The 12,500-nt window shown below is 31.4% G+C and overlaps 1 protein-coding gene across 1 annotated transcript in view; it reads left to right on the top strand.

Moving 5' to 3' along the window:
- The window catches only part of LOC137655567 (uncharacterized), a 149,883-nt gene that overhangs the window by 118,264 nt on the left and 19,119 nt on the right, over positions 1-12,500 (top strand). Inside the window, 4 exon segments of the mRNA XM_068389467.1 lie at positions 2,449-2,674; positions 5,388-5,549; positions 9,654-9,821; positions 11,425-11,574. Coding sequence (XP_068245568.1) covers positions 2,449-2,674; positions 5,388-5,549; positions 9,654-9,821; positions 11,425-11,574 — 706 coding nt within the window.

Here is a 12,500-nt window from a genome sequence, read left to right as displayed (position 1 = left end):
GAGGAGAATATGTAAAGAATGAGCCAGACTATTCGTTTTATGTGTAGGTAAAAGGAAAATTAGGCCGTAACTAGAGAGAAGGATCCAATGTAGTACTGTCTGCCAGTCAAAGGACCGAATAACTCTCTTATCGGTAGTATCTAAACAGGTGGCTGGTGCCTTGGCCAACCATGATTAGTTTGTAATTGGAGTCTTCCAGTACAGTAACATTTAAATTAGTGATAACCATGATTAATTCACAATTGGAGTTTGACAGCCCAGTATCGTTTGAATCAGTGACAACCATGATTAGTTTGTAATAAGGGTCTGTCAGTGCAATATCGTTTGAATTAGTGACAACCATGATTAGTTTGTAATTAGAGTCTCTCAGTATAGTACCGCTTGAATTAGTGACCTCCATGTTGAGTTTGTAATTGGATATTGCCAGTGCAATATCGTTTGAATTAGTGACAACCATGATTAATCTGTAATTAGAGTCTCTCAGTATAGTACCGTTTGAATTAGTGACCTCCATGTTGAGTTTGTAATTGGATATTGCCAGTGCAATATCGTTTGAATTAGTGACAACCATGATTAGTGTGTATTTAGAGTCTGTCAGCACAGTATCATTTGAAATAGGGACAACCATGATTAGTTTGTAATTTTAGTCTGCCAGGGTTGTATTGTTTGAATTAGTGACATTCATGATTAGTTTGTAATTTTAGTCTGCCAGGGTTGTATTGTTTGAATTAGTGACATTCATGATTAGTTTGTAATTTTAGTCTGCCAGGGTTGTATTGTTTGAATTAGTGACATTCATGATTAGTTTGTAATTTTAGTCTGCCAGTGTTGTATAATTTGAAATAGGGACAACCATGATTAGTTTGTAATTTTAGTCTGCCAGGGTTGTATTGTTTGAATTAGTGACATTCATGATTAGTTTGTAATTTTAGTCTGCCAGTGTTGTATAATTTGAAATAGGGACAACCCTGATTAGTTTTTAATTTTAGTCTGCCAGGGTTGTATTGTTTGAATTAGTGACATTCATGATTAGTTTGTAATTTTAGTCTGCCAGTGTTGTATAATTTGAAATAGGGACAACCATGATTAGTTTGTAATTTTATTCTGCCAGTGTTGTATTGTTTGAAATAGGGACAACCATGATTAGTTTGTAATTTTAGTCTGCCAGTGTTGTATTGTTTGAATTAGTGACATTCATGATTAGTTTGTGATTGGGGTCTGCCAGTGTTGTATAATTTGAAATAGGGACAACCATGATTAGTTTGTAATTTTAGTCTGCCAGTGTTGTATCATTTGAAATAGGGACAACCATGATTAGTTTGTAATTGGAGTCTGCCAGTGTTGTATTGTTTGAATTAGTGACATTCATGATTAGTTTGTAATTTTAGTCTGTCAGTGTTGTATTGTTTGAATTAGTGACATTCATGATTAGTTTGTAATTTTAGTCTGTCAGTGTTGTATTGTTTGAATTAGTGACATTCATGATTAGTTTGTAATTTTAGTCTGCCAGTGTTGTATAATTTGAAATAGGGACAACCATGATTAGTTTGTAATTTTAGTCTGCCAGTGTTGTATCATTTGAAATAGGGACAACCATGATTAGTTTGTAATTTTAGTCTGCCAGTGTTGTATTGTTTGAATTAGTGACATTCATGATTAGTTTGTGATTGGGGTCTGCCAGTGTTGTATAATTTGAAATAGGGACAACCATGATTAGTTTGTAATTTTAGTCTGCCAGTGTTGTATCATTTGAAATAGGGACAACCATGATTAGTTTGTAATTGGAGTCTGCCAGTGTTGTATTGTTTGAATTAGTGACATTCATGATTAGTTTGTAATTGGAGTCTGCCAGTGCAGTATCGTTGGAATGAGTGTCAATCGTGATTAGTTTGTAATATGAGTCTGCCAGTGCAATATCGTTGGAATGAGTGTCAATCGTGATTAGTTTGTAATTGGAGTCTGCCAGTGCAATATCGTTGGAATGAGTGTCAATCGTGATTAGTTTGTAATTGGAGTCTGCCAGTGCAGTATCGTTGGAATAAGTGTCAATCATGATTAGTTTGTAATATGAGTCTGCCAGTGCAATATCGTTGGAATGAGTGTCAATCGTGATTAGTTTGTAATTGGAGTCTGTCAGTGCAGTATTGTTTGTATCAATGATAACCATGAATTTAATTGGATTCTGCCATAGTAGTATTGTTTGAATTAGTCACAACCATGATTAGTATTTAATTGGAGTCTGCCGAAGCAGCATTGTTTGAATTAGTTACAGCCCTGATTATAAATAAAATATTCCTAGATAGTAGAATGTATTCTTGGGACGACGTAGGGGGAGCTATCGTCGTATAGAAAACGCCTTGCATATTGCAATAAAGAAAAAGAGGCGAGTGTTATCATAGACAGTTTTCAAAACAAAATCATTGTCTTGAAACAAGGACTTCTTTTCAGCTCGTATGAACAGAGGACATCCCGCTTACTCGTAGTAACTCGAAAAGGAATCGCTGACAATTCCTGCACGGTGATTCTCAGGATATCGGACCCAGAGGTAGTGGACCGTGGAACGTTCACTTGCAGAGTTACTGATCGTCATTACAAGATCGAAAGGAAAGTCATCGCTGGTATCAACAACACTTTGCAGATAGAGCTCAGACCGTACGCCCAGTCTATTCATCAGGTTTGGAAAGAGTATGCTTTAATACAAATAGTTAAGCATATATTTTCATTTTTCTAAGCTTTGGGATTATGCGTTTGCTTCAGTTTTTTTTTTTTTTTTTTTTTTTTTTTTTTCAAATTCCCTCTTATAGTGATACTTCAATACAAATAGTTAAGCATTCATTTGCATATTTCTAAGCTTTGGGATTATGTGTTTGCTTCAGTTTTTTTTTTATTTTTTTTTTTTTTTTTTTATAGTGATACTTCAATACAAATAGTTAAGCATTCATTTGCATTTTTCTAAGCTTTTGGATTATGCGTTTGCTTAAGGTTTTTTTTTCAAATTCCCTTTTATAGTGATACTTCAATACAAATAGTTAAGCATTCAGTTTTTTTTTTTTTCAAATTCCCTCTCATAGTGAATACTTTTTTTTCTTCTTTATGAACAGCATCTACTGTAAAAAATTCTAGATAATAAATGGTTTATTCAACCATTAATAATGCATGATGAAATGGTAGTCATATTTTTCAAAGTGTTCGACAATGATTTAGAGGTCATAGTAGTTTATCTTTTGTCTTCAGGCAGGTTAAAATTATCGTTTATGTTCAACTTTCAATTTCTTGCGCTTGCCTCCTTGCCTGGTGGAAATGTTCCTTCATTCTAGTTACATTTTCAATTCTTGTGTACTTTCTGGTTGCATGTCATTCATTCATAATTCATGTTCTCTTCTAGGACTCAAAAACATTTTTCCTTTTTTTATTTCATCTACTTTTATTGTCTCCCAATATCTCAACAATTTCCATCTATGTAATTTACTCTTCTCTTTAGAACTCGAAAACTATTTATTTTTATTTTTTGCTAATTTCATCTACTTTTATTGCCTCCCAATATCTCACCATTTCATTCTATTTTTCCTGATATTCGAATTCATCTCTCTAATTCTCCCAGAAACTGGTACCCAAAAATAAAATCCTCAAAGTTTGCTTTATGTCTTTTTTACCATGCATGATCCTTATCGTTTTCTTTATGGTCTTCGCTAAACCTTGGTAAGCAACACTAACTTTTTTATTGTTTTCATCCAAGACTCAAAAGTATACACATGCAAATGAATCATTAGCTTCATTTTAAGTTTATTTACATATTACATAATTTGTTTCATTTCAATGCATTTGATGATATCTATAATACTTGTACTAAATTTTTATGTAATCATAACAACATTTGAGGAAGCTTCAGTTCTGCTTAGCTTTTGATTAATAATTTCTATATACATGAGGAGACTCGTGTTCTATATAGTTCTTGCTTGGTTGACTTTCTTAAAGTGGGCCTTTTTGTTCCTAAAGGTTGGAAGGCTTAAGCACATACATATACAAATGTAAGTGGAACCCTCTGATTACCTTCCAAGGAAGTTTATAATTGTCATGTTAGAAAATATAAGAGCTGAGGTGTATACATTTTGGGGGACCTAAGAGGGCTTGTACTAATATATTGGCTGATAGAATTAAGTTCCGAAGACAAGAAAATATGAATATGGGAAAGAATATTTGGTTTTTATGAAATGCATTTTTATGTTTATCCCCGTATTTTTATTTGTGTCAAAACATGAACGATTCACTCGTTATTGCAGTTATGATAACAAAACTTGTATGTCAAAGGAAATTCTATACCTTTATGTTTCATATCAAGTATTGAAGCTAATTAGTGGAATTGTTTTGTTTCAAGGATAAAGACAATTTGATCAGGATTGCTACACTTTAAGAAACTTATATCAATATGAGATGACATTTCTTTTGTGTTAGCATACAATACTCCCCTCACTCATTATCTATTGGAAAAAAATAAGTAAAATACCCAAATAATTAGAAAACCAAAGAAGACGCTAGTTCATGTTAAAAATTGGATTTTTCATACTTCACTCTTATTAACATGGTCAGGTTTGAAGAATTAGGTCGTAGGCCTATGTTCAGGATGATGGGGAATAGTAGAGAGGCTGCAGATTTTTTTTATTTTTATGAGAAATCTCGAAAAATAATCTTAATGTCACAATTTAACTCATCTGATGAGAACGTAGTAATTACTGCAACTGTTGGTCGCAGTAACTACATAACTTTCTCCTAGAAAACATTACTAGAACAAGATTCACGTATCATATTCCAAACATAAAGTTAAAAGATCCATTGAAATCAAAATTTGATTTACTGGACGTACATCCTCATACATATATCTCAACACTTATATTCACACTTTCTTATAAGTGGTTTGTTAACCTCTTACTCACTTACTTTGACGGCTGCTTTTCCCATAAAGCAGGGGAACCTCCACTGTCGTTTTACCTTGTTCGTTCAGGGTATCTAACGTTTCAAATCACGTATTGTTCATTTACTGTTAAATCGTCACTGTTTTACGACGCATGAAATAAGAGTCTTCAGTTTCCTCTTGATAGCCTTAGGCCGGGAGCACACTAGCGACTCTGTGGCGCCACAAAGCCACAGCATCTGGCGGGGATGTGGTGTCCCATAGGATTCCATTGTTTTCAAGTTTTGCCGCGCAAACTAGTGACTGTGGCAAGCGACTGTGGCTCTCTGTTGCTCATCCCCGCCACAGGCGTGGAGTGGCTTTGTGGTGCCACAGAGTCGCTAGTGTGCTCCCGGCCTCAATGTCTTCATTTTGAGATTTGAGTAAATTCTATGAATAATGAGATTTTATTAATCTAATGTGTGGAAACCTTCAACAGGGCGATAATGCAACCCTGGAGTGTCTGACGATGAACCGTGGATGGATTGACAACAACCATTACTTGGGCCACTGGAAGGTAGTGCCAGAGGATGGCTTTACTCGGGTCAAAACTCATCTCCTTGCAAGAAAGGGCTTTCGACTTCAACTTTTCAATGTCACCGTAAGAAAATATTTTTTTTTCATTTACTTTTCGAATATCCAGAACAAAAGAAGTGTGAAAGCCTTAAATGAAAGGTGATATAGCAAACAGTAATATACGTAGGGCATTTGGTAAAATTTCCAATTTCCTCATTCTCTTTGTATTCTGCAAAGGAGATCGAAGTTAGTGTCATCTTTCATGCCAAGAATTTTCAGCGAAGTATTACAGTATGTGGAAATACACAGTTGGACTTACTATCTTAGAAGTACTTAATTTTTTCTGAGGTCCAACTCTTCAAAATACATGATAATTTGGGGTAGGTAGAAGGACCCCTTCATACTACTGTATGTAGTAACTCTGATTTCAGCCTTATCACATTTTTATCATTTGCAGTTAAAATGGTCATAGAGAAGTCATTGTAATCAGAAAAAAATGGCGGCAACTTTAATGTTATAGGTTGCTTATCATTCAAAAGTATATATACAACAATTTTCACAAATAAATGGATTCCATTAATTCAGATTGTTAGAGTAATTTCAATTTTGAAGGAAACTAGAGTTACCGAAATAAGTGATGCCGATTAACAGGACAGTTCTTATATGGGCGTTTTAGATTCTATTGATTGTTCACAGCTGGTAAGGATGCATATTCATAGATCACGTGATGTACTGGATTACGTCTTGATCTATGTGTTTGCCATAGCTGACGTCAATGAGTTTATTGGCTTATTTGAAATTAGGCCATGGCAATGGACTTCACTGCAAGCTAGTATTGAGGACATTAGCTGGCTAAACCAAGTGCCTAATGTATTGAAGATAGGGTGTTTATGTGTTGCATTGTCTATGGGATGTGGGTCAACCAGTTGTCATGTTGACGGTTTTCTATGCGTGTGTAACTGTCTGAGGATGAATAAGCTACTTTCCATTAGGTATTCTATTTGGACCCTGTCTTCTTCTCTAACTTTTTCTGCAATAATGTCATTATTAAGGAGATAAATAAATTGAAAAAGACAGGAGCCAGAATATCACCCATTGTTGCAAGAAGGGATGAGCATTCCAAGCGGCTAATATTAACTTTCTCTGCCATGTTCCAAAGAAAAAGCTGAAGTATTTTGAGAAATTTGCTAGAACTTACATATTTTGCTTGTATCCTCCATAGGAGCTCGTAGGGCACTCTTTCTAAGGCCTTTGTAAAGCAATAAAGTGTATTCTGCTCTCAAGATTTCTAGAGTACTTGCGACAGAGTAAAAATCATTCCGATGGTCCTTCCTTTATTACTAAAATCGTGCTAGGTCTTTCGGAAGCACAGATTCAGATATATGTTTAGAACATAACCATTGCTAGTATTCTACAAGCTGCCGATAGAAATAAAATTCCTTGGCTGTAAGTTGTATTTGCTTCTCTTTCCTGTGCTATTCTGGATAGGAGTTATTATGGAGTTTATCCAAGATTCTAGTATTTGCTCTTCACTCCTCATGGCTTGAAATTTTCTTTAGGGATGCCCCGAGGACTGTAAATTTTTCCTTCTTTAATATTGGTTGATTAGCAAGTTAAGTAGAGCGTAAATAACACACTCACCAAGGTAATAAAAGTTTGTGGCAGGTATAACAACCTCTATTTGTGTTCAATCTACCGGAATCCACACATGGATGATTCTATCTTTGTCTTCTTACCATTATGGCTAAGATACGAGAAGATGATAGAAAGGCTTCTTTTGTTTTTGTTGGCGATTTTAATGGATTGCTAAAGAGTCATAGAAGTGCCCTGACATTCACCTTGATACCTGACCTTAGTGTCTGCTTCTTATTTAAAGAAGAACATGTAGACTTTGTCTTAGGAGACTAACCCACAAGGCAGTAATACAACTCACTTCGTTTAGCCATCAGTCGTGATGGTGTACCAGTGTATGGCGCTTGGAGCCAATAGATGAGAGCTGAGGTGCCAGCTATAGACAGTGTTCTTGGACCATCTTGAGGGGATGCAACTGCCATATTAACAAAGGAACCACGCCTCTTGAACCAAAAAAACTCCCAGCACTTATCATCCTTTGCATATTTGGTATACAAATGAATCCAAGGATAAACGTGCAGATATGTCAAGTTAAGTGTATATATGAAAGGTTGGATTAGTGTGTTGACATCAATGTCATTACGTATTTTCTGTTATAATTTGACTGTTTGATAATAACTGTGGAGGACTGATTTGTATGACGGATGTGTATTCATAAAGTGGTAGCAGGAAGGAGAGGTAAACCTAAAAAGTAACAAGTAGATGATGTGGAAGAGTCATAGGTTTATAATGTTCATAGTGTTATGAATTTTTCAAACCTCTCACTTCACCTAAGATTCGATACTGAATTGTGATTGAAGCAACGATACCCAGGTACCTGAGATACCTTTTGGAGCTATATCAGTATACGAAAAAGGTCTTTTATATATATTTGTATGCACGTTTGTGTATGATGTTTCTACCACCGTAAAATGCCAATTAGTCAGATTGTAGATTATCTAGACTTCAAACTTGATTTATACTTTGCACTTAGCTTAATCCACTTACTCACGGACTTTGTATAGAAATCTAGTACAGTATACTTGATCATATGACAACCGTAGTATGGATTTCATTTGCGAATTGAACACTCCTAATTCAAAGGTAATTCAATGTAACATATATTATCACTATATCATTATTACATGCTAGATATGGACGAGGCTGTCACACCTGATTGGGTTTATCTGTTACACACACACACACACACACACATATATATATATATATATATATATATATATATATATATATATATATATATATACATATATATATGTGTGTGTGTATCTATATACATATACATATATATATATATATATATATATATATATATATATATATATATATATATATATATATATATATATATATATATATCAAGTAAGAAATAAGTTCAGTAGTATTCCAAATATTTTCATTTACCAAAAATACAAGATAAAAGATAGTAACAATCATTATTTTACAAATTTTATTTATTTCTTCTATTTCATATGATACACATATGGAACAATGAATTGCGTTTTTTCGTGTTTGAAATAGTATTCGAAACAATTATTCTTAATGTAAATACATAATTTCTTTTCTCTGGAATGCATCATTATTCTTTTTGTTTGTTTTCAAAATCGTAATAAGCTGAGATCAAGAGTTTTTTTTTTCGCATTTATTAAGATCCACATATAGTATAATACTAGTAGTCATATATTTTTACACAAATTTAATTCGCAAATGCCATTTCACAAAAATGTATTCGCCCAGACATGTGAAATAATCACTCAATAATCTTTAAGTCTATGAAATGTAACTACAAACATGATTAACATAAAACAAATGTTCAATGGGATCTCATCAAGAATTCCTATAATAATGGATTAATGGAAAGTGGTAATAGGGTTTTTTTTTTTTTTGTAAGTCACCCACCTTAACATATCCTCTATCTTGCCGACAATACACAATTGGCTTTATTGTCCCTAATTTATTACAGAACTTAATATATCCTCTATCTTGCCGACAATACACAATTGGCTTTATCGTTCCTAATTTATTACAGAACTTAATATATCCTCTATCTTGCCGACAATACACAATTGGCTTTATCGTTCCTAATTTATTACAGAACTTAACATATCCTCTATCTTGCCGACAATACACAATTGGCTTTGTCGTCCCTAATTCATTACAGAACTTAACATAACCTCTATCTTGCCGACAATACGCAATTGGCTTTATTGTCCCTAATTCATTACAGAACTTAACATAACCTCTATCCTGCCGACAATACACAATTGGCTTTATCGTTCCTAATTTATTACAGAACTTAACATATCCTCTATCTTGCCGACAATACACAATTGGCTTTGTCGTCCCTAATTCATTACAGAACTTAACATAACCTCTATCTTGCCGACAATACGCAATTGGCTTTATTGTCCCTAATTCATTACAGAACTTAACATAACCTCTATCCTGCCGACAATACACAATTGGCTTTATCGTTCCTAATTTATTACAGAACTTAACATATCCTCTATCTTGCCGACAATACACAATTGGCTTTATCGTTCCTAATTCATTACAGAAAAGCCTGAAGATAAACTGCATGGTGAAAGAACAAGAAGACATGGACTGGATCCCGGGAACCAGATATGAATCGGCATTTGACACGGCTGCTATTCGGGTCATCACCCCTGAGACTCTTACTTGCCCAGAACGGAGAGAGTACGGAATACAATGGCACCTGACACCGGTTTGACTTTTAGCATTTGTTCAAATGTTTGAATGTTTTAGAGGTATTATTGAATGACGAATTTGCAATTGGATTACATATGTGCTAATCTCTCAAACGCAAATTTAACTTCTATATTAACTAGAATGATAACATTATATAATGTATATATATATATATATATATATATATATATGTATGTATATATATATATATATATATATATATATATATATATATATATATATATGTATGTATATAATTATATGTATATATATATATATATATATATATATATATATATATATATATATATATATATATATATATATATGAAATACTCACTTGTAACATTTTATGATTCGGGAAAAAGTAAAACAGTTATATATTTAAAAGATAAGAGTAATAAATGAATACACTTAACAATTCCCACATGTGGAGCTTTCATATAAAAGTGCAAATATATATTCAGTGATATAATGTATTCATATTTCAAATAGGTAAGATTTATTTGTCATAAATAATTTTCTTTTTAGAACCTCTCATTTTTGTCAAATTTAAGTAAGATTTGTGTCATTAACATTTATTTTCTTGAACCCCAATTTATTTGTCATAACTTTTTTCAAGAACATCATTCAGTTCTGTTAAATTGAAGTAAGATCTATTTATCATATTTTTTCTAGAACCTCATTCATTTTTGTCAAATTTAAGTAAGATTTGTTCATAATATTTTTATCAAGAACCTCATTTATGTTTGTCAAATTCAAGTAAGATTTACTTATCATATTTTTAACACGAACATCATTCATTTTTGTCAAATTTAAGTAAGATTTATTTATCACATTTTTCCTAGAACCTCATTTATTTTTGTCAAATTTAAGTAAGATTTATTTATCATATTTTTATCATGAACATCATTTATGTTTGTCAAATTTAAGTAAGATTTATTTATCATAATCTTTTTCTAGAACCTCATTTATTTTTGTCAAATTTAAGTAAGATTTATTTATCATATTTTTATCATGAACATCATTTATGTTTGTCAAATTTAAGTAAGATTTATTTATCATAATCTTTTTCTAGAACCTCATTCATTTTTGTCAAATTTAAGTAAGATGTATTTATCATATTTTTATCATGAACATCATTCATTTTTGTCAGATTTAAGTAAGATTTATTTATCATATTTTTATCAAGAACCTCATTTATGTTTGTCAAATTTAAGTAAGATTTTTTTATCATAATCTTTTTCTAGAACCTCATTCATTTTTGTCAAATTTAAGTAAGATTTATTTATCATGTTTTTCCTAGAACCTCATTCATTTTTGTCAAATTTAAGTAAGATTTATTTATATTTTTATCAAGAACCTCATTTATGTTTGTCAGATTTAAGTAAGATTTATTTATGATATTTTTTTTATCTAGATCCTTGTTCATTTTTGTCAAATTTAAGTAAGATTTATTTATATTTTTATCAAGAACCTCATTTATGTTTGTCAAATTTAAGTAAGATTTATTTATCATAATTTTTTATCTAGATCCTTGCTCATTTTTGTCAAATTGAAGTAAGATTCCTTCAAAGAAAAGGAAGCAATTCCTTGCAACAATCTCACTTCATTTTCAGGTGAACAAGACAGACGTGATTTCGTGTCCCCAAGGCTACAAAGGGAAAGCCACTCGTAAGTGCAGAAGTCATCCCGTGGACCTGAAGCCATTTTGGGAGCCAGGGAACTTCTACTCTTGTATATACGGACCTTTGGAATATATTAGAACGGTGAGTGATAACATTGAATATTTATTCATTTATTCATTTCAGTGATTCGGTGATTCATAAGCACATATAATTTTTAATTGTAAAGTGGGCCTTTCTTTGGACTCTTTATCAAATAGTAGCTACTAGTATGAAGACAAGTACTCATTTTAATGTACTCATAGACAGAATCATGCACATTTACACATCACACATACATATGTGTATATATATATATATATATATATATATATATATATATATATATATGTATATATATACTATATACATATAAATGTGTGTGTATTTATATATATATATACATATATATATATATATATATATGTATATATATACTATATACATATAAATGTGTGTGCATTTATATATATACATATATATAAATATGTATATATATATATATATATATATATATATATATATATATATTTATATATATATATATATATATATATATATATATATATATATATATATATATTTATATATATATATATATATATTTATATATATATATATATATATATATATATATATATATATGTCTGTATGTATGTGTGTACGTGTGTGTATATATATACATATATATACATATATATATGAATACTGTATATATATATATGCATATGATTATTATTATCATTATTATTACCTAAGCTACGTAATAAGCAGGATGTTTAAGCCCAGTAACTCCAACAGAAAAAATAGCCCAGTGAGGAATAAAATAAAAAATATAAATAAACTATATGAAAAGTGATGAATAATTATGAGCCAACATATTTATGTATATATGTACTATACAGTATACTGTGTGTGTATATATATATATATATATATATATATATATATATATATATATGTATGTATATACATGTATATATACATACACACACACACACACATATATATATATATATATATATATATAT

The sequence above is a fragment of the Palaemon carinicauda genome, chromosome 16, assembly GCF_036898095.1.
Source record: "Palaemon carinicauda isolate YSFRI2023 chromosome 16, ASM3689809v2, whole genome shotgun sequence".
NCBI classification, from domain to species: Eukaryota; Metazoa; Arthropoda; class Malacostraca; order Decapoda; family Palaemonidae; genus Palaemon; species Palaemon carinicauda.
This window is presented reverse-complemented; position numbering and strand designations above follow the sequence as displayed.